At 37.3% G+C, this 25,062-nt stretch overlaps 1 protein-coding gene across 1 annotated transcript in view; it reads left to right on the top strand.

The window, feature by feature from the left end:
* Positions 1-25,062, top strand: part of LOC150107076 (nitric oxide synthase, inducible-like) — a 317,964-nt gene that overhangs the window by 9,613 nt on the left and 283,289 nt on the right. Inside the window, exon 3 of the mRNA XM_090391607.1 lies at positions 21,824-22,138. Coding sequence (XP_090247733.1) covers positions 21,824-22,138 — 315 coding nt within the window. The remainder of the gene's footprint in view (positions 1-21,823; positions 22,139-25,062) is intronic.

The raw sequence follows: 25,062 nt of genomic DNA, 5'->3' as shown, positions 1-25,062 counted from the left end.
CTAAGACAATGTGCTCTAAAAGGCAAAGATCTGAAACGGCTACCGGGACATTGGATGGCTAATACAAAGGCCTGGATAACGAATGCTGTATTTACTGAATGGTTCAATAATTGCTTTGTACCAGAAGTGGAAATATACAGGGTGTTCGGGATAAATTTGACATATTTATAATTAATTATATTTTTCCGTAAGTTACATGTATTAACACACACTTCTCTTCATTTAAAAGTTTGGACCCTTCTTCATTCATATACAAGATGTCAGAAAGGATGGATAGCTGGAACCCACCTGAATCATGGAAGAGAATAACTTGTATCATGATGATTCGTGCCCGCCATCAAAATAAGGATATTACGACTGCTGCCCAATGCTCCCTGAATACAGTAAAAACAATCAGGCATGAACTAGAGACTTGCAATGGTGACTACGAGGATGTAGCAAGAAGAAAGATCCCTAGCAGACGATCTGATTGCGTTCGTACAGCAGAATTCCTCGCAAATCTGCAGGAACAGGTGTTGAAGAACCCTGGCATTGGAATTCGGGCTTTGTTCGTGGAGTTGCTAACTGTAGTCAAGCCCTGGATAACAAGGGTAGCCAATGGTAGGCCGTATGTATGGCAGCAGGATTCGGCCCCTTGCCACACCTCTGGGAAAAGTCAAAAATGGTTGTCTGAAAATTTCTACGACTTCACCAGTCCAAATGTTTGGCCTCCAAACTCCCCAGACCTTAACCCCATGGATTATTTTGTATGGGGCGCAGTTGAAAAAGACACCAATCGCACTTCCAGTAATACAAAAGCCCAGTTAATGGATAAAATTAAAACAGTTTTTGCGGCCCTTCCCAGGGAGACTGTAGCATCAGCTTGTTCGAGGTTCCGAAGCAGAACTGAAGCTGTGATCGATGCTAATGGTGGTTATTTTGAGTAAATCTTGTTGATAGTATTGTAATTAACTCTGCCTGTAATGTTTTTTTGTCAATTCATTAAATTTAATAGATACAAAGAAGATTTTCTTTTTCCTTACGAAACTGTCAAATTTATCCCGAACACCCTGTATATGAAGCAAAAAACTCTCGATTTTATAGTTTTATTAATTGTTGACAATGCAGAAATCAACCGCATTTAGAACATCCAAATGTGCAGGTAGTGTTTTTTCCCCCAATACAACAAACATTCATTAGATCAAGGCATAATTGATACTTTTAAAAAATATTACGCTAAGCACACTTTTCGATTTATGTTGTATAAACTAGAAAATGAATCATTAACAATAACTGACGTTTGGAAATAATTTTCTATTTTGAACTGCGTAAATCATGTTGCATATGCTGTCACTGAAATAAGACCACAAACTTTAAATGCCTGCTGGAAAGCAGCTTGGTCTGGAGCAGCTTGCGTTACAAACAGTGCAACCATGCAAACATATACATTATCGGCTGGATTCTTTACTTTGGCACAGGAAATTGGTGGAGAAGACTTTGATATATTTATCCAGAATGATATAGACGAATTACTTGTGGATAATGCCTTACGGGATGATGATATTATTGGATATCGATTAACTTTAGATATCGTCGAAGATCCAAAAAACGATCGTCAAGCGGAAGAAAAAACCTGTTCCCCTCACTGAAAATATAATTCGAGAAGGTCTTGAATTGTACAATAAATTGGAAAATCATTTTCTTTTTAATGACACAAACTCTGAACGAGCCTTTAAATTCCAATGTGAGCTGAAGAACTGTATGTCTGGATATCGCGAGCTATAAAAAATTAGTGAAATCATCATCGCAAAGTTTAATCACTGATTACATTGTCAGAAGAAAAAAATCAGCACAGAGCGAGGGTGAAGCTAATTCTGTTAGTGAAGAACCATTGCCTTAATCATACAGATCTGATGCGCTGACTAACTCTTCTGGTGATGAAAGTGATTTAGCACCAGTTCGCAAACGTTGCCGATTATTGTCTAATAGCGACGATAATTCTGATGACACGATGTAAAAAAAAAAAATTGTTACTTTTCAATAAATTTAAATGAATAAAGCTTTAAAACAAACTTAAGCATTCTTATTTTCCTGAATTTTTATAAATTGTTATGCGATTTTAGGTGTATTTTAATTCATTGCTTCCGTTTTATGCGGTTTTAGAAAAGTATGGAACTTATCCCTAATTTTTCAACGTTAAGTTAGGTCTTTTTTGTGCGATTTTTTATATGCTGTTTTCTGTGGAACGTATCTACCCCATAAAAAGAAACCTGACTATATTTAGAAATTTATTTACGTTTAATCATACAAATACAACATTTATTTTACAAATGATATTCTATCTTTTTCAATTTAGCTACTTTAATACAAATTCTGCCCTACGGTTCATCTTTATGAACTGGTCAATAACATTCATAAAAGTTGATTGTAACTTAATTTTCCCAAGCAACACGCACACTTGTAAAGGGGCTGAAACTCACTGGCTATAGCTACGTTCACAGTATGGCCTGTGTTTACGCAACAGAGTGAGACGACGTGAAATGGCTATGCGCGCGCATGAAATCACATGCTGCGAGGATCTGGAAACTTATAACCGAGCAAGCCATGGTAGCTTTGACTAGACGAGCAAGTACGTCTTCGATACACGACGCAAAGCTCAGTTATTGCCGTACAAACTTAAGACATCTTCTGTCTACAAAAATAAAAGCCTAAATGGAATGCTTACAAATGCATGTATTTATTAGCAAATAAATATTAATTCTTTCTCAATTAATGAGCTTGCGCACTATGCATGGAGAATTCACCACTGCTCCCTGGAGGTGTAACGTAATTGCATTTTTTGCATTCTAGTAGACTCGCTTACATCCTTAATGTTCACTCCAAGTTGGTACCATTTTGTCAAACTCTCATCTATCACACCTCTTACTAAAGAATCTCCATACAATATTCGCTCTTTAATTTTGTTTACACTCACGTTTATTATTGGTGCGTGTTCATGGTGAACTATTTTTTTTGTAAATCTTGAAGAATTAAAAAATGACTTGAAGAAATTACTTGAGGTAGCAAAAGAGAAGAGTGAGATAGTCAGGATGGTGAGTCTGTTGCCGGGTATGACAGTGAAGAGTATAGAATGAGGGCCATAATTGCTATTGACTTTATGCACGGATTATGCAGGAGAAGTGGTGTGGAATTTGTGGACGTGTGGAGTGGGTTCGATGGGTGAAAGGATTTATAAAAGTTGGATGGTTTTCATTTGAATGGATTTGGTGTATGGAAACTTGAAAAGGTGTTGTTGAATGAAGTGGAAGTGGATGTGCAGAATCAGGGAAATTAAAGTTATTGGGGGTGGGGGTAGATAGATAGGGAGACAGTTGAGTGTATGAATGCATGTAATATGCCCGAGCGAGTACGGAGGACAACAAATCAGAATCGGATAGTTAGTATAAGGCATCAAAATAGGGATTGGACAAATGGGCTTTTGCAATTCATGTATACTAATGCCAGAAGTATTAGGAATAAGAAGGAAGAATTTTGGCCTTGGTTGGCACTTCCAGGCCACAGGTTATTGGCATTAGTGAAACATGGTTGACAGAAGATGATATAGCAAGTGGGATTGAATGTGAGGGGTATAGTGTGTTCAGGAGTGACGGGGAGGATAAAATGGGGGAGGAGTGTTATTGATGATAGCTGATGAGGTGAAGCCAGGGAGAATAGAAGTTGAACTGCAGGATAGAGAAAAGAGCACATTTGAGGCCATTTGGTGTGAGATTGAGGCTAGCAGAACAAAATATGCTGCTATAGACCAGGTGATGGAATAGATGGTGGAGATAGTATGCATAAGCAAATAGAAGAAATGAGTGGAAGGAGGGTAATTATTATGGGAGATTTCAACTATAGTAATATTGATTGGAAGGAGAAGAGGACACATGTGGGTAAGGAATTGGATTTTATGCAGTTATTAAGGGATAACTATCTGCGACAGCATGTAATGGAAAATACTAGGGGTCAGAGAGTGCTTGACCTAGTCATTTCATCTGGAAATTTGGCTGTAACGAATATGACCACGTTGCCACCAATTGGTGATAGTGATCATAGGGTCTTGACTTGGGAGGTGGCTAAAGGTGTGGAATTTACAATTAAGACAGGGTACATGTGGATTTATTGGGCTAGTAAGTATGACAAGCTTAGGAGTTTGATTGGTTCAGTGCCATGGCATGTAAAACTGCAAGGGCTGAATGTTGATAGTGCATGGAAGGTGGTCTGCCTCCCACTGACGAGACCTCAATAAAGGTCGAATTCGGTCTGGGTAGTGGCCCTTCCCTTAATGCATAGCAGTATGCATGTCTGCAAGGAGATGTTCTGTGCATTATGGGAGATACTGAAACAAGGATTGATGAAAGCTTGGTCACCTTTGCTCGGAATTTCTTGGTGTTGCACCACCTTACCTCAGTCGTGAAGATATTTTCAGGTGCAAACTTTGTTTGCTTACACTTGGATAAAGGATTAGACTAAATTTATTATAGCTTAATCAAGTGCAAAATAAACTATTCAAAATAAACTTTTTCCTTTTTAACAAAATCGTGTGGTCGACCACTTGGAATCGCATTTGAAGAAATTTTTGATGAAGAAATTAGCGCAACATCCAACGAAGATAATCATCACTATTTTTGCACCCATGCAGATTGAACATCAACTCTGGATGATGTGCATCGCCAGGAAAAAAAGAAATCACTTAAGAATTGTTTATAGGAGGCAATGGCTGACTGTATACCTAGAGGCCAAATAATAAATCTAGTAGGGGTTATGAATAACACCATTAAGCTTGAGCTGCAAAAAAAGAAACAACTGTGGAGGGAATTTAAGGAGAAAGGTGACCGGCAGGCACATGAGTTTAAAGTGCAGGCCAGAAGGTTAACGAGTGTGGTAAGAAAAGCAAAAGCAGATTATGAAAGAACATTATCTATACAGGCTAAAGAGAATCCCAAACAGTTTTTCGATATGTTGCAAGTAAAAAAAAAAAATGTATAATGCAGAATGATTATAAAGATTGCCGATGGTAGGGAGGTAACTGAATCAGTTGATATAGTGGAATTACTAAGAAAGCACTTTATGAAACTGCAATAGTTATATCATCCAGGTGGTGACATTGCAGAAATGAAAGAACCAATAATTTATACGGGAATCGTGGTGAATGAAGTGGAGGTAAGTTATCTATTACAAAACCTCAATGTCGATACATCTGTGGGATTGGATGGTATACCAGCTCGTGTCGTACATGAAGCGGCCAAAGAATTGTCAGTTCCTTTGACCATTTTGTTTAATTCGAGTCTCGGGTCTGGGTTAGTCCAGCAGGGGTGGAAGGAGGGGAAAGTAGTTCCACTGCATAAAGGAGGCTCCAAAACTGCTGTTGTAAATTGCCGACGGAGCAGCATATCAGGAATCGTTGTCAAGGTCTTGGAGAAATTGTCAAGAAAAAAATACAGCATTGGATAGTTGAAAATGGGATACTGTATGGGGGACAGCATAGTTTTGTGAAGGGCAGATCATGCGTCAGTAACTTGCTCACGTTTTATAACAGAGTAACGGCTGAACTGGATAAGGGTAATGGGTTTACAGTGATTCTACTGGACCTTGCTAAGGCATTTGGCAGGATACCACATGGAATTCTAATCAGTAAACTGCAACATATCGGGATGGATATAGGGTTGGTGAGATGGATATGATGGTGGTTGATGGAGAGATATCAGAGAGTGGTTTATTCAGGAATAGAGTCCAAAAGACAGCCTCTGACTAGAGGTGTGCCACAGGGTTCTGTTCTTGAATCAGTAATGTTCAATTTGTTTATTAACGATATAGGAAAGGATCTGAGATGAACTGTTCATTTGTTTGCTGATGATGCAAAGTTGGGTAGAGCAATAGTGAGTGCAGCAGGATGTCAAAATTTTGCAGGATGATTTGAATAGTTTGGAGGACTGGGCTAAGGAGAATGAATGTCACTTTAATGTGGTAAAATGTAAGGTTATGCATTTTTTGGTGAAAAGCTTAGCAGCAGTATATCACATCGATGGAAACTGTACTCTAGGAGATTGACAAGGGCAGGGATTTGAGAGTGTTGGTGGATAGAGAGTTGAAGTTTAGGGGGCACATCGCAAAAGTGGCTAAATCAGCTCATCAAATCTCTTGGTTGCTGAAAAAATACATTAACAAGCAGAAACAAACAGATTATTGTTCCTCTGTATCGAACCTTGATAAGACCCCATCTAGACTACAGTGCCCAGATATGGGCACCATGGTTTCTTCTTGATGGGGGGGGGAGTGGATCCAGAGACGAGTGACCAAGATGATAGCAGGTCTATGGAATGAACCTTTTGAGAACAGGTTGAAGATTTGTGGGCTGCAAAAATTGGTTGATAGGCGGAAAAGGGGTGATATGATTGAGACATTCAAATTACTGAAGGGTCTCTATAAGATTAATTCAGAAGATATCTTTGAGAATAGGACTGGTGGTGGGAGGACTAGGGGCCATACATGGAAGCTGGGCAAGAGTATGGTTATCAAGGGTGTTAGCGCTAGTTTTCTTTACTTGGAGAGTGGTGAATGAGTGGAATAAGCTGCCAGAGTCCGTTGTGGGTGCCATGACTGTAAATGAGTTCAAGGCGAAGTATGATAGATACTGTTTGAATGTCGAATAGTTGTTCTTCACATGATGTTAGGGCTTCCCTTGATGAGTCTATGGACTCATCAAGGGAAGAATAAAAGGGAAAAATAAAAATAAAATTCTTATTATAAGCAACTCCAAGGACTCCTTGGAGTTGCTTATAATAAGAATTTTATTTTTATTATTTTTATTTTTTATTTTTTTATTTTTTTTGAGTTTTACGTTTTATTGATTGCTAAAATATTTACACATACAATAAACATCTTGAGTGACATTGCAACTTATAATTTTACAGAATTTAGCACTAAGTGCTACATTTTCTACATTGGATTTCAATTAAAATTTTTAATAATACTTTTTTGCTTCTATATTATGTATTTACAACATATGTTCTTCTAATATTAACAATAAAGACGATACAGAATTTTTGAATACAGAGTATACAGAATAATAATAATAATAATAATAATAATAATAATAATAATAATAATAATAATAATAATAATAATAATAATAATAATAATAATATATTTTTTTTATTGTTCTTTCAAATATTTACATATGTACAATGATCATCTATTCAGTATATTATTTTACAACGTTCAGCACTTTGTGCTACATATAATGAGATTTAAATAGTAATGATGATAACAGTTTTTTTTTATATAACAATCATAATAATAATTTACAATTATATTGTTCAGAGTTATATAAGTTGTATAATATTACGTGTTGTGGTTTACTATTTTTTTTTTCAAATTTGAAAAAGTGTGATTATACAACAATATTTACAGATATGCAATCTGAATATTATGTGTCCTTATTTTCAAAAACATACGGTGTAAACTCATGATTTACTTTTAAATATATTTTTTTTTACATTGCATACATTTGTTACAGTTATTATATACATTACATACATTTGTTACAATTATTATATACATTACATTCATTTGTTTACATATGATACATTACTTACATTTGTTTACATGTGATATTTACATTACGTACATTGGTTTACATATAATACATACATTGGTTTTCTTGTGATACGTACATTACATGCATTTGGTTACATATCATACATCTTGGATGAGAACTAATTTTTTTCTCCTTTCATCCTCGAAGCTTAAATGTAAGCTTATCTGAGGATGACACCAGTTGGTTATTATGTATTTTTTTTTTCTGTATAAGGATGCTACGGAATCTATGATTGAGAAATTCGCGCGCACGCACGCACGCACGCACGCACGTCCGCGCGCACACACACACACACACACACACACACACACACACACACACACACACACACACACACACACACACACACACACACACACACACACACACACACACACACACACACACACACACACACACACACACACACACACACACACACACACACACACACACACACACACACACACACACACACACACACACACACACACACACTTCGTAGTATGTCCTTAGAGCTCTTTTCAGGCTATTGTAGTTTGTAAGGTTTCTGTATTCAAAAGGTAATTTGTTTATCATGTCTGGAATGTAGAAGTTTCGCGTGGCCTTTCCGTAGTGATTATTGTATTTATATGTGATATAATTAGTAGTCTGAGGTCTTGTTATATATGTATTTCTAACTGTCCTGTAGTTGGCATCGAAATAATGTTTTAGCAAGGCTGCATAGTGACATAAATGTTTTGCTGTCAGTATTTTGTGTTCTGCCATTGCAATGTTTATAAGGTCGTGATTTTCTCTTTGTTCCCAAAAGATCAGTTTTGTCATTTTGTACTGTAGCGACATTAATTTGTAGGGTGCACAGAAAGCATACGTTGTTATAGCGTATCTTAGTATATTCTGGCATAGTGCTTTGTATATTAGTGTTTTTAGGCGTATGGGAACTATGTCTTTTAATCTGTAGAGTTTGCCACTTACTGTTCGGAGTTTGTTGTGTAGATGTTTTATATGGCTATTCCAGTTCATATCTACATCGAAGTAAATTCCAAGGTATCGTTTTGTTTCAACCTGAGTGATTGTAGTGGTTTTGCTGTTCTGTGTGTTTTTTGTGTTGGAAAGTGGATGTTGGATGGTTATATATTTGTTATCAACTGGTCGAGTCAGTGGATTTCTGAATATCATTAATTTTGTCTTTTCTGAGTTTAAGTGTATGGAGTTTTTCGTGAGCCAGTTTATGATCAGATTTATATCATGTTGCATATTTGTTTGGGCTATGCTTGCGTTATTATGGATAGATATTATTGCTGTATTGTATGCGTACTGGAATATCTTACCTTTGAGTGGTAACTGATTAATACCGTGCCTGTAAATGTTGAATAGAGTTGGGGAGAGTACAGCTCCCTGTAGCACTCCACAGGTTACTGGTAGCTCTCTGCTTCGGTTTGATCCGATACGTGTGATATGCTTTCTATTTTGGAGGAAGTTTGTAAACCACCTGTGAAGAGGCCCGTCTATTCCAACATGCCTCAGCTTTTCTAACAAGGTTTGATGTGTAAGTGTATCGAATGCTTTGGTTAGATCTATAAAGACTACCATGGCTATTTTGTTTTTGTCTAAGGCGGTATTAATTACGTCTGTAAAGTCTTCCAAGAGAGATGTTGTTCCCTTACTTTTCTGAAAACCATATTGTGTTTTGGGGATAATATTAAAGATCTCAGTGTATGCTGTGAGTTTCTTCAGTATGATCCGCTCCATAATTTGATTGATAATTGGTAATGTTGCTATTGGTCTGTAATTGCTGATTAAATTTCTCTTTCCTTGTTTGTATATGGGTGTAATTATGGTGGTCTTTAGCATACTTGGTATCTGTCCTGTTTTAAATATTTTATTTATTAGTTTTAGTAGGATAGGACTTAAACTAGTTGCATGTTGCTTTATATCTTTAGGTCTGATACCATCTATTCCTGGGCCTTTGTTTGGTTTGATTTGATGTATTGCTGAGAGAAGTTCTGCTTCTTTTATGGTTGGGAACCATAATGTCTGTTTTGATCGCGGTCCAACTGGAGGGTCTCGTTTTGTGATTGGGGGAATATTTCTGTGAAGTTCTTGGATGGAGTCTGCAAAGTATTGGTTAAAGTCATTTGCTAGTTGTTTGATAGGTTTTGCGTCTTTCATGAAGCTGTGTTTTATGGTTTCGGAGGCAGTGGGGTTGGCAACAGAATCTAGCATCTCATTAAGCAGATGCCAGGTTTGTTTCATGTTGTTTTGTGCGGAGGTTAGTTTGTCTCTGTAGTAGCTTCTTTTTGCATTTCTGATTTGTGTTGTAAGGCGATTCCTTGTTATCTTATATTCAGTTTTTAAAGTTGTGTTATTTGGATATCGCTTTAATTTTTTCCATAAAGCGTCCTTTCTGTGTATTTCTAGGATTAAGTTTTGTGTTATCCAAGGATTTTGTGTTGTTTTTGATCGAATTCGGACTTTCTTTGTAGCTTTCTTATATATTTCCTGCAGTGTGAGTTTAATGTTGTTGTATAAGATATCTGCTGAATCTGATGCCAGGTGTTCCCAGTCTGTTTTTCTTATTTCGTGGTTGACTATTTCTTCGCCTATTATTGTTTTCTGTCGTTTTTCTTCTGTGGGACATTGCATGGGTATTGTCTTGGTGTGCAGGTTTAGAGCGGTGAAGTAATGGTCTTCTACTTTGCACTTTATGACTGATGCAGTGTAACTATTTGGTGATGCTCGGACGTTTATATGGTCTAGACAGGAGGCAGTGATAATATTTCCGAATATTTCTTCTCTAGTACATGGTGTTATTGTTGGTATTAGATCGTACATGGATAGTGTGTCTAGGTATTGTACACTGTTGTTCTGGTTTTCATTTGCAATATTAATGTTTATGTCGCCAATTATCATTAGGTGTTCGGTTGAGCATATTTCTTGGCTTGAAAGCCAGCAATTGAGTTCGTGTAAGAATTTTATCATGTTTAGGTTTGGTGGCCTGTAAATAGCATTTAGTATTATGGGATGCTGTGTATTCGTGGTATTAATGATTTCGAGGCAGAGGGTTTCAGCATGCTCAAACTGATAGGCCATTTCTTTTGCTATTAATTTTTGTTTCATAAATATTAGTATTCCACCCCCTCTTCTTGTTTGGCGGCATGATCTATGTTGTTGGAAGCCTGGAATTTGGAAAGCAGTCGCTTCGTCATTAGTTATGGATACTTCTGTAAGAATTAATATATCAATAATATCAGTGTAATTCCTCATATAAGCCTGTAATAATAACCAATGTTTTCGGATACTTCTGATGTTAATATGCAAGAATGAAAGACCTCTCGCTTGTACTGTGTTTTGTTTCCATGCATCAAGAGATTCGAAAGTACAATTACTGATGTATTCTGGTGTAATTACATCTATCTGATGGTTCACATTCATTTTTGTTGTGTTGAGATCTTCTTATTGAACTAAATTAGAGTCTTTTGTTTCACTCTGGCAACCTGTCTATATCATCCGAGCTTTTTATTTGTATAGACTTTGAAGTCTGTGACTTTCTCAAGAATATTTTGCCGTCTTTGATCCATAAAAATTCATACTTTTTTTCTGATTTTTCCTTTCTTGCTTGGTACAAAAGATTCTGATTGAAAGGTGTTAAATACTCAGATAGAAAGATTGGCGTATTGTCTTGCGATGCATTTAAATCCTTGACTACTGGTTTTTTCAGTCTGCTGGCTTTTATGAGATTGTCTCTTGTAGCCTTGCTTGTCAGACGAACTATGACTGGTGCCGGTCGTGGCGAACCTTGTTTTCTGTTCTTCCTGGGAAATCGATTTATGGTCTGAATATCATTATGCTGTAAGGGGATGTCAATTGCATGGCCTAACTTTAGAACTACGTCTCTGAGATTTTCTGTGGATTCGGTTTCTGGAAGACCGTTTATGACAAGGTCTTCTTTATGTTATTGTAGGTTTAAAACTTCGTATTGTTGTTTCAGGGAATTAAATTCTTGACGGAGTTCCGATGTGTCTTTTATCAATTTGTGCTGCCTCTCAGTTAATGCGTTAATGCTGGTTTTAATGTCTTTTACCGTTTGTAAGACTTCTTCGACTTTTGAATTATTAAATTTAACAAACTCTTCATATTCGCTAATTTTTTGTTTTTGTTATTTCTTTATTCTGTTTATCAAATAGTTCTTGGACAAGATCTACCAAGCTGGCTTTTATATTTTCTAAACCTTTTTCTAGTAATAAATTAACGGAACTCAAATTATAAGACTCACCGGTGTTTTGTTGTCTGTTCAGTTCATCGTCCGATTCTGCCTCCGGCGTAATCAGTTGCGTCGTGGGTGGTGGCGTTTCTTTGTTCTCTCTACAGTTTAGGCACTTCCATTCTTTTCGTTTGGCATTGGATTTGCGTTGCCAGGTTGTTTCAGAAAGTCCGGAACATGTAAAATGAAGATTCCTATGTCATTTCCTGCAGGTTATGTAACATCCGTCGGACGGCAATTCCTTCTGACACTTGTTGCACTTCATGACTCTCCTTTCTTCCTCTGGACAGCTGCAAAGATGGCGACGTCCTTTGTTCTGTACTCGTTAGCAACCGCGGTGTACGCATCAATTTTTTTAGCACACTCAGATTTTGGATTCCACTTGGCCGATTTCGATGAATTATATGTCACTGTCTTCAGCGTGACAAGTAGAGTTTCTTTATGACACTTTTAAATTAAAAACAGGAGTCAGAACCACATTAAAATTATAAAAATGGGACGAGTGATAAGACCTCTCTCCAATACTACTACCACTACTACTACTACTACTACTACTACTATAATAATAATAATAATAATAATAATAAATCTCACAGAAATAACGTGCGCAAGCTTATGATACACTGCCCAAGCGGCAGTGTATCTATTGACGTAACGTGCAATGACAAGCACAAACGAATATCGGCGTTAGATCGCAGTGCATTTGTTTCGTGTAACGATAATTGAAAAAATATAATTCTTTTCATATTTTCAGCAGTGACACTCGTCATAATTCAGCCTTGTATCTATAATAAATAAATAATTATACGTTATTTTAAGAAAATAAAGTAAGATTTACAAAAAAATAGTTCACCACGAACACACACCAATAATAAACGTTTCATATCTCACAGAAATAACGCGCGAAATATAATGACATAACTTGCAATGAGAAGTGCAAACCAATATCGGCGTTAGATCGCAGTGCACATTTGTTTCGTAATCTAAAGCGTTAATCGAACAATTCCAATTATTAACTATTCAGTCAATGTCAAAACATAGGCTGTAACCTTTAACATGTTGTATTGCATTTATATAATGTTGTAAGCATTGTTATTATTTATAAACACAGACAAAATTTAATTTATTTATTATTCCTTGGGGGTGCTGCAGTGTCGCAGTGCTTATGTAGCCACTGTTCGAATATTTACTAGCAGGTATTCTGCTTATGTTGATCAAAAGGAGATCTTTCTTATATAATTTACATTTGGACAAATGCCATAGAAAAGTTTTGGAAATTTTAAGTAGTTATATTGTTGATATCTCTTAAGTTATTAGATTTAGTACAAAGAGCTATTGAATAAGATTCAAAATACAGATTCCTCTGCAAGCAACAGGATACTCTTTTTTTTTTGGAAAGAAAACTTCCCATATTCCCCCCCTATCAGTGTACAGAAACTGATTATTACGGTTTCTCATGTATAACAGGTACTTTATCAAGTATTGATACCGCTATATCACAGCATCATCATCAAATTCCTGACATGTACCTTCAAGGGATGTACAAGATATGATCGTACTACAGGAAAAATTTACATCATTATTAACCAACGGCACATTCAGGATTTAATCTTGAGGGGGTGGTGGGGGGGACTATCAAGATTTATTCTTGGGGGAGCACTCAATATTTTATCTTGGGGCCGTGTTGAGTAAACGATTTGAAAATAGACACTACACATTGCATATGACCTATGACAGAGAATCTGCAGTGATCACCAATACATGAAACTAGTGACTTCCTCTAGTCCAGCTCGGGCAAATGAGATAGTGGTTGGGCTGCCCGAGTACTGCCTCCTTCAACTTGCATTCACAACGGTCATCATTCCTGAGCGCTATAGGGTATTCCCACCTTATGTGACTGCTAATTCATAAGTAGTATAGAAATAGAAGACACGACATAAATAAAAAAAAGTAATTTTAATTAGGAAAAGATTCACAACGGTCATCATTCCTGAGCGCTACAGGGTATTCCCACCTTATGTGACTGCTAATTCATAAGTAGTATAGAAATAGAAGACACGACATAAATAAAAAAAAGTAATTTTAATTAGGAAAGGATTTTTGGAAAATTTTCTAGTGTTTTTTTTTTCCTTTTTTTGTGGGGGGAATGCGCCCCTTCTCCCCCCCCTGGGTGAGTTACTATCACTAACTTTCTATCTACAATTTTCCTCCCGAACAATCAGTTACTGTAAAGACTCCAACATTATCAAAGTTTATATTTCTATCTTCTGAGGCAGTTTTTAACATATCAATCCACTTGTATCTTGTTCTTCTTCTGGATCATTTTCCTGCCACCATGGCAGAGAACAATTGTTTTGCTAATTTGTCTTCTCACAGTCTGTTTAAGTGACCATACCACCTGAGATTAGCTCTTCTAACACGTTCCTGGATGCTAACAATGTCAAGTTCTTTCCTAATATCCTATATTTTAATATAATATTGCCATTGATGCCATCTGTTCATGCCGCTAATCTTTCTCAGGACTCTCATCACTGTGGTTCTAGTCTTTGGTCAAGTGTTTGGCTTCTAATCCGGCTCTAAAATCCATAAGTTAAAATTCATTTGAACACTGCCTTGTATACAGCTAATTTAGTGTTTAGACTAATTTCTCTCCTATACCATATAAATGTATTCAGCTGACTTCCTGCTATACTAGCTTTGTTGATTCTGTTGTCCGTTTACATATTTAATTTACCATCTTCACTAGACATCGTGTCTAATAAACTAGCTGAAATATTTTATTGTTCTATAGGTACTCCATTCACAATGCAGTAGATATTTTCATTGCTTCTGACTATTTTCATTGTCTTTGCCTTGATATTGCTAACCTTTATATCATATCTATTACAACAGTTACTCAATTTATTCAGGGAATCTTGCAGACTTGCAGAGGGTTTATTTAGAAGTATAACATCATCTCCATAAAGTAAAGAGCTGATATTATCATCTCCAGTTTTGATATCACATTTAATAACACTTTCCTTCATAATGTGATCCATATAGATAATGATTAACAGAAGGGATAATGTACATCCTTGTCTGACACCAGGTTTTACATTAAACCGTCATTCTGTACTTCATTTCTATCTGCTGACTTACAACTCAAATAAAGACTTACGTATTGCTTAATATAATGCCCAAATGACACCATACAACTGTAGTGTTTTTAATAGTTTCATTATTATTATTATTATTATTATTATCTCCCCAAGACCTCATGGAGTCAATGACTCATCTGGGAGGTCCTTTTATCACACACATATCTCATCATACCGTGTCTTAAACACACTCGAACTCCTTGCAGACACCACACTCTCAGGCAAGGCATTCCAATCATTCACAAAACAAAAACCTGCCTCTCACTCCCCTACTCACACCCTCTTTATACAGTTTCCAGGGAGGACCTCTGGTTCTCCCCTGATCTCCCACTATTCTCTGTAGAACTTCTCTGCCACTGATCCTATAACAACCCCTTACCAACTTGTAGGTCTATATCATATCTCCCCCCCTTCCTCCTGTCCACCAGATTCTGCAAATTACATCTTCTCAATCATTTCTCATACTCTGCATTCCAGAGGTCAGAAACTAGCTTAGCCAGTCGCCTTTGGACACTTTCCAACATCTCTTCATCCTTCTGAAAACCCGGTGACCAAATCTGAGTACAATAGTCCATGTGTGGCCTAATCAAAGCCTTATACAACGGAACCTGAATCTCTCTACTTCTACAAGTTAGTGTCCTCTGCATCATTCCCAGAAGCCTTTGTGTTGTCTTCATAATTTTGGCTATGTGTCCCCTAAATTTTAGATCCTTATCCACTATCACCCCCAGATCTCTTATTTCCTCCACTTCCAACAATATATCCTCACCAAGAATAAATTCTGCATCCCATCTTTGTTTTCCAAATTTTAAAACCTTACATTTTGAAACATTGAACTCACATTTCCATTTCCGTGCCCAATCTCAATTTATTCAAGTATTTCTGTAAGGCCACAACATTTTCACTACACACATGGTTCGTCCCAACTTTGCATCACCTGCAAACAACTAAATATCTCCATCCAAATCTTCACCAATATCATTAATATACAAGTTAAACAGTACTGGACCTAAAACAGACCCCTGAGGCACTCCACTAGTGACTTTCCTTTCCCTGGATATCGCTCCACATACACGACTTGTTGATACCTATTACATAGCCAGACACCAATTCAATGCACCAATGTAATATCCAACACCATCTGCAGTAGTTTGACTGTCAACCAAGTATATTACTGTGTATCGTCTACTGTCTGTCCAAGGAAGCAGTCACTTTATTGTAATAAGTAAGTAGATTACTAAAACATGATCTCCCTTTAGCAAATCCATGCTGTCCATGAAAGATAATACCATTGTTATCAACCCAACTCGGGATCCTAGTTCTCAAAAGCTTCTCCAACAACTTAACCACAACACCTGACACACAGATATGCCTGCAGTTTGATGTTTGAGTTCGATCACCTCCTTTATGAAGTGGCACAATCTTGCCCTCCTTCCACTCCTTAGGAACTTGATCGAGTGTAAGACTCATATTAAAAAAATATGTCAAGGCAGGTGGCAACTCCCTGGCACATTCCTCAAGAATACGTGGTAATATATTATCAAGTCCCACAGCCTTATTAACATCTAGTTTACTCAACTCCCCATACACTTCTTGCTCACCTACAATCAGTCTCTCTTCCTTATCATCAACTGCTCTCAATCCCTCCATGAAGTCACATTCACAAGATTGAAAGATCTTACGAACTCCTCATTAAACATCTCCACCACTGCATCAGCTGTCTTTAAACCATTTTCTCCAGTCAATGTCATCCTTCCACAATTATTCTTTATTTTGCTGGCTACATATCGAAAGAACTCCTAAGGATTATTTTTGGCTTCATTAGCCAACTGCTATTTATACCTCTCTTTAGTTACCCTCACCAAACAAGTCACCCTCCTTGCTTGGTCTTTGTAGACCTGATGGAATTGGTTATTTCCACTTTTCTTATGCTGCCTCCACAATGCCCTTTTTCTCTGTATCGCATGCTTAATCGCTTTATTCATCCATCTCACAGACACCTTATTTAGCCTTCTCACCCTTGGAATACATTTAGACATTGCATCTACTAAACAGTTTTTGAAAAACACCATGCTGCATTGATCTCTTTTCCAGATAACTCCTCATTTCACACTACACACGCAAGCTGTCTCCTGAAATCTTCATAATCACCCACCCCTTGTAGTTCCACATATACCCTTTTCTCACAGGGGTCCTCGCACTGCTAGCAACCACCGAGTTAATCACTTCATGGTCACTATCACCAATTGGTCGATTAAATAGACACCTCATTTATAATTACATCCTCTGATGAGATGACCAAATCCAAGACCCTTAATCCTCGTGTGCCCTCTGTTACATACTGCCTGAGGTAGTTAGCCCTCAAAAACTGAAGAAACTCATTTTCGTAACTTCCAGTGGCTATCTCATCATTCCAGTCTATATTACTATAATTAAAATCACGCATAATGATCACCCTTTTTTTATTTACTCTCCTAATTTGATTGTACATTTCATTTTTACCACCATCCACATTACCTGGTCTATAACAACATCCCACCAAGTATTTGATTCCATTCACCTCTATCTCACACCACACCGCCTCAAAACCACTGGCACTATTTCCCTCTTGCATTTCTACTTTATATGGACATCACTCTTTCTCTATCATCAATAGCACTCACCCTACCCTTTTACCCCTTCTGTCCTCACGAAACACATCATACCCTTCCAACTCTATTTCTGTCAGGATGTCATCCTCTTCCAACCATGTCTCACTTATTCCGACAATCTTTTGGTAAACAGACGCAATTAGTGCATCCATTTCATCTGCCTTATTTCTTATACTTCTGGCATTTGTATACAAACACAACAGCTTATTTCTGGATCTAGAACTAGTTCCACTGATACCACTCACTTGATGTGATCTCTCCTTGCTCGACCGATGCCATTTCCCTTTCTGCTTCTTCACTTTAAAACCCTTTTCAATTCCAACTGTTTCCTCTTGATCCCTGTCATCTCATTCCTTTACTGCCTGCACATGTTCACCTCCTCTTGGGGCATCCACCTTTGTCATGCTGTGTGCCCCTGCCACTCTGAGCCTCCCCGTTTCCCTGCTCCTCTTGCACACCCATTCTCTCATTTTCTATACTCATACCACTCACTTCCCCATTCATATCCACCTCTTCAATCTCTCCTGTCTTACACTCCCGCTCTTCCACATCACTTCCCACTCGATCTGATTCATTCTCTCTATTCACTTCTCTACCCTCCAGCAACAGTCTCTCCAAGCGACTCACACCGTGACCACTCAAATGCAGTCTATCGCTCCCATACTGCTCACTTTGTCCCTCAAATTCATTCCACACATTAACAAACTGTACTTCCGTCTCCTCACACATTTCAGCCAGCATATCATTCATAAGCCTTGCTCTCTGCCTCTTTTCACCACAGCCCTACCTAGGCATCACCTAACTACCCTTCCTGTCACACTATTCTCTTTTATCCTTCTAAGCAGCCTCCTGATATCCATTCTGACACCTGGAAAACATACCTTGTGCATTCTATCCTCCAGCACACCTTTAATAATGGAGTCCCCATACAACGCCACTCGCTCAATTTCGTTAACTCTTTCATGCCATCATTATTTATTTTAAGAGTTTTTACCCGAATTTGCTTAATTTCATTCCGCATCCATTTCATTTCTTGCCTCATCCAATCCAATTCAACTTCCGAATCTCGGGACGCATTCTCTCCATCATTCAATCTTTCTAACTCTCGACCTCCTCTTCTCACTTTCACTCTCATTCATCCTTCTTTTTTTCCGTACTTTGTTTCCGTATGTCCAACATGCGTCTAAATTTCGTTATCATTCTTCCCATTTTCACACTCATTCATCTTTCTTTGTTTCTGTACTTTCAGTCCAACATGCATCGAACTTTCGCTATCATCCATTCTTTCGATTTTTTTCACTTTAGATTTCTGCGTCACGCCATTTCAAGTTTCATTCGTTCTCTCAATTTCGTTTCCTTCCGCCACTCTCACCTCACTTTCGTCCCTTTTACCATCCGTTATGGGTTTCAAATCGCTCATTTGATTTTTTAACATTTTTTTCGCCTCGCTTTCTCACTATCCTTCTCTTTCAAACGTGCACTCATTTTACCCGCGTCAATCTCGCTACTAACACTTTGTGTCATCAATTTTATATTTGTATTCATCAATTCCTCGTTCAGGTCACACTTCGCACACACCCTCTTAGCACCTTGTCATATGCCTTTTGACAATAGTTAAGAAATCATCTGAATATAACAAAGATCTGTATTAAAGTTTTGTTATATTCACATGATTTCTCAACTATTTGTTGTAAAATGAAAATCTGATCCTGACAGCCTCTATTTGGCCTCAATCCAGCTTTTTCTTCACCAAGCCTCTCTCTTCTCTTCCACAACCCTTCTTAACTGTTTCTCAAGTATACTTGCCTAAATAATAATTTTTTTTCAGTAATAATGATAATAATAAACCTTACCAAGAACACTCAGCAGAGAAATACCTCTCTAATTCTCACATTCAGTTTTATTTTACTTCTTATATATGGGTACTACAAATGCTCTACTTCATCTGGAATTCGTCCTTATGTCCAGTCCTTTTGAACTAAGCAGTGTAGCCACTGTATATATCTCCATACTTGAGCATTTCTGGTTGAATATCATCTACTCCAGCTGCCTTTCCACATTTCAGGCTTTTGATGACTTTTTCTACTTCAATTATTATTATTATTATTATTATTATTCAGGCCTCCATGGAGTTAAAAGACTCACTGCGGGAGGTCCTTTCTAAGAAACACAAGTCTATCAAGACTCATCGAGGGAGGTCAATCCTAGGAAAAACAAAGTCTATCATACCACTCCTTAAACTCATTGACCGTTCTCGCTCTCACCACTCTATCAGGCAATGCATTCCATGGCTCAACCACCCTCCATGCAAAGAAACCACTCCTTACCCTCTTTCTCACAGTTTCCTTTCATAACTTCCAGGGATGGCCCCCTTGTTATGACTCCTTCCTGTTGTTCAACCAAGTAAAAGATCTCCCCAGTGTCAACCCTGTAACCACCTCTCAACAGTTTAAAAGTCGCAATCATATCACCTCTCCTTCTTCTATCCACACATCTATCCACATGATTGCATGCCTGGTCAGTGTTTTTTACCACTATATTTTTACCACTGTGCTTTCACTGATTTAGCAATTTTTTGAAGTAATTACTCCATACTTCAAGGATATATTTTTCTCCAGTTTTCATGTCATCTTTATCATCTCTAATTCCTTTTACAACACTCTTTCCTCCATTTCTGAGCTTCTTCAACAACTTCCAGAATATCTTGCCTCCTTCTTGATATTTATTTTCTATATTCTTACCAAAGTTTTCCATGACGTTTGTTTAGCTTGTTTTACACAGTGTTTAGCATTCTTTGATTTGTCTCTGTATTCTCTAAGAGCACAAGCTGACCTATTTACCAGGAACGTTTGATATGCTTTCTTCTTTTCCTTCACTGCCTCTTTAACTTTCTCTGTCCGCCATGGAGTTCTGATTTTTCTATCCTTGCAGACAACCTCACCTCATGTCAGTGGTGTAGCTAGAGCTTTTTCCACCAGGGACGGTCCCTGAGTTTGTCACCCCTATAAATACACATCAAAAATACTAAAAAGTCAAGATGATGTTTAGGGAAATAAATTAAAACACTATGTTTATTTTCAGTGGCGCACCCAGCGAGGGGGAAAAGGGACCCTGGTCCCCCAAAAGAAAAAGGGAAAAAACACTAGAAAATTTTCCAAAAATCTTTTCCTAATTAATTTTTTTTTTTTTTATAATTTACGTTGTGTGTTTTATTTCTATACTACTTATGGATTAGCGGTCACATAAGGTGGGAATACCCTATAGCTCTCGGGAATCCCGACCGTTGTGAACGCAAAGCGAACGAAGTAGTGCTCTTGTGGACCGAGCGCTAGTTCGTTTGCCCGAGCCAGGCCAGAGGAGATCACGGGTATCATGTATTGGCAATCGCTGCAGATGCTCAGTCATAGGTCGTACGCATTCTCAAATCGTCTACTCAACTCTTCCCCCCCCCCCACTCCAAGATTAAATCCTGAGTGGGCTAGTGTTTATTTTCGAAGTGAAACTTGAATTTCAACATTCTAAAATGTTATTTTTCGTGCTTTTCTGATAACAGTATCATCAATGACATTGGCGAAGTCTATTTCATAGTAATGTACGTAATTCTTAATTATTTTTTTTAGAAATCCTCTCACAACAGCAACACTTATAGCAATTGTGAGGAAAATTCGGAGTAGCATTAAAATATTTGAATTGAGTTCTCGAGACTGTATTTTAGAATCAACTGCAAAAGTTCAAAGTGCTGCTTGGTGCGGACGCCCCCCCACTCCTCCCATAGCTACTCCTCTGCCTCATGCCTTGCTGGCTGAATCACTCGATGTTTTCTCCAGGGCTTCCTACTGAATCTCCAAGGTTTCGTTCCTGTTCTCAAACTCTTTCATTTGCTGCTCAAATGAAAATAAATTCACTTTAAAACTTTCTTATGTGTTCTTCTTTTCAATCACAGTATCAATACTTGCTATATGACAGTATGAATTATTGATATAGCATTCATATATTTTTGCTATATGTAATATAGTGAAAATATGAATTTCAGGTAATATATTGTGTATTTAACTTTTATTAATTACTGTATTTTCTTTTATGTGTTTCAGACATTTTTTAAATAAAAACTGCACAGATTTGTAAAAGGATGTTTGAATAAATGCAAACTTTTTCCAATATTTTTTCCAACCAGATCTGCCAAAGATTAGGATGGAAAGGTAGAGGAGGGCGGTTTGATATACTTCCATGGATACTCTCTGCACCTGGAGAAGGTCCTAAGTTATATAACATCCCTGAAGAAATTGTTCTTAATGTAAAATTAGAACATCCCAAGTATCCATGGTTTGCTGAGCTTGAGCTGGAATGGTATGCACTACCAGCTGTATCTGACATGTTATTTGATATTGGTGGTATAGAGTTTCCTGCTGCACCCTTTAATGGCTGGTACATGGCAACAGAGATTGGTACCAGAGATCTATGTGATCCTCAAAGATATAATATTACTAAGGTAATTAGATTTTTTTTACTTAGTATTACTTTTGAATCATATATATTTTAAATACCAGGCTCTAAAGAACATTAATATTATAATTATATTAAAACTATAAACCAATGACATTTTATTAATGACTTAATTACTGTGACTAATTTTTGAAATAGAGTATGAGTTAAACAAGACTGCCCAAGAAAAGTGCCTATTTTGGTGGTTTAAAAAAAATCCCTATTCGCCATGTACTTAGTGTATAACCTTGCCTACAGACAAAATTTACCAATCCAGTCCACTCGTTCACCACTTTCTAAGCAAAAAATCTAGTCTGCACAGTCTTACTAAATTTTGACAAAAGTGCAACACAAATTGAATTTTGTGTTGATACATAGTATGTAAATTTTCATCTCAATCCACATAACCTTACATTATGCAACATTAAATTGATAACCGTTATCTTCCTCTGCAATTCCAGTTTATTTAAATCATCTTGCAAGATTTACTTATTACTTTCAAGAACTGTTATTATCCAGTTTTGCATCACCAGATATTCAGAGGAGATATTCAGCAAACAACTGAATATCTCCTCTTAAATCTTTCCCTATATCATTAATTTACAAATTAAAGAGTAGTGGTCTTGTACAGAATCGAAGCATTCCTCTAGTTACCTGTATTCTCCTAATTTCAATCCACTATACACTGCTCTCTTGTGTCTGTCTGTCTGTCTGTCACCCATCTATCCATTCCCATTTTCTCCAGCTTTTGTAATAGTTGTCCATGTGGTATTCTGTCCAATGCTTTTACAAAATCCAGATAATATCAAGGTGTAGCCATTTCTCTTATGTAATTCTGCTGTCACTCTATTATAAAATTGAAGTAAATTTCTAAGGCAGGAGCTATCTTTTCCATCCACCCACTGCTGGAGTTTACCTTTAACCAACTGTACTTTAACCACGGCTCCAGAGTTATTAACTGGGCATTAATTTGCTACTTCTATCTTGGAGCACCTTTATGTAATGGAACTATCTTGCCCTCTTTCTAATCCCTTGGAATCTTGCCAGTGCTGAGACTGAACAACTTCATCAAAGTCTCTATCATTTCTCTTGCACATTCACACAGCACAGGGTTCAGCATATCATCCTGTCCTACTACTGTATTTGCATTGTCGTTTTTCAATATGCTGAGAGCACCTCCTCTTCAGTCAGCCTCAATTCTGACATTAGTCTCTGTCTGACATCAGCAGCATGGCTTCTGTCAGCATTGATTAAAGTCATCCTTCTTCTTACTTGCTACATAATGAATAAACTCTTTGGATTTAGTTTGATCTGCTTCATTCCATACATCTATAAACTGCACACTGTTTTTAATGTGCAGTCTTCTGATTGAGTCATTCACAATCATGGCCTTCTCAATCAGTTCTGTTATACTGAGGCAGCAGACTTGTACTTTTCATGTCAATCAAAAAAATAATTAATTATTTCACTTTTCCCCTCTATAAACTGACAGCTTAACTAACATCCCTGGTCTTCACACCTGGGAAACATGATTTTGTCTCTTTCTCATTAAGTATACATCCTGTAATTGAATTTCCATACAAAACCTGCTTTCTCCTCATTTCTCACACTTTCATACGTTTCCCATTCACATTTCTTTTGTTCTGCTCTTGCTGTGATGTACTACATGACAGTTATTTCTGCAGTAGCTCTAGCTCACATTTTGTCCTATGAAGAATGCCAGTTAGGTGATATGCTACAAGAATGATGAGTATGGACAATGAAATTGAATGTAACAAGCAGTTGATGTTATAAATCAGAGGTAGGAAGTTAATAAAATAGAGCATGTCAAAGGAACATTATGTGAAAATTTGCTCCTTTAGAGGGAGATGTGCTGGATAACATAGTACACAAATGATAATTTTCTAGGTGCTGCATTGAAACAAATGAGTAAGGCATAGAAGAAATAAACTTTCCTCAGAGTTCATGGTGGTTGTGAGTGAAAGTATTTGAAGAAGTTGCTGTGGAAGGCAGAGCATGATAGCATAGTTGAAACGTAGTTAGTGTGTTGTTACTCAACTATCATTATTGAGATTACAATTAGATCGCAGATAATGAATAACATGGTTGCAGAGCTATTTGAGGCAAAAGATGTGCAAATCATCGATGAATGGAAGTTGAAATAGTCTGAGGTAGTTTAAGGACTGTACTTTTTGAGTGGAGGAGGGAGATGAGGCTGGATGAAGAGAGTCTGGCCAAGAATAAGAAAGAGAGAGACTGAAAAACATGAAGCAGAATGGTGGAAGGATTGGTAAATGTAAGAGACTGATTAGGACAGAACAGAAATAGAGAATATATGAGAGTAAGGGAGTGGATTGGAGAAAGGAAAAGAGAAATAGGAGTGGGAAGAGAGGTGTAATGCAGCAACTAGACTAAGAAGTGAGAGATACATAGTAGGGAATAATGACAAGAGCACAAATTATTATTATTATTATTATTATTATTATTATTATTACGGGTATCTCCATGGAGTCAGTAGACTCATCGCGGGAGACCCAAACTAGCAAAACAATATCTGTCATATCTCTTCTTGAATTCATTTACAGATGAAGAGCTCACAACAAAGTCAGGCAATGAATTCCACTCATTCACCACCCTCCAGGCAAAAAACCTTGTTCTGACACCTTTGTTAACCACACTCTTCTTTAATTTCCAGAGATGACCTCTTGTTCTTCCATCACTATCACACAGCTGAAACATTTCCCCTGCATCAATCCTATAAAAACCTTTAAGTAATTTGAATGTTTCTATCATATCCCCTCTTCTTCGCCTATCAGCCAATCTCTGCAATCCACAAGCTCTCAATCTATCAATGTAGGGAGCATTTTTTATATCACTCACCAACTTGGTCACTCTTCTCTGAACCCTCTCCACAGCCTCCTCATCTCCAAG

This window comes from Typopeltis vanoorti, chromosome 4, assembly GCF_054136105.1.
Source record: "Typopeltis vanoorti isolate ZY-2024b chromosome 4, IOZ_Tvanoo_1.0, whole genome shotgun sequence".
Taxonomy (NCBI): Eukaryota; Metazoa; Arthropoda; class Arachnida; order Uropygi; family Thelyphonidae; genus Typopeltis; species Typopeltis vanoorti.
This window is presented reverse-complemented; position numbering and strand designations above follow the sequence as displayed.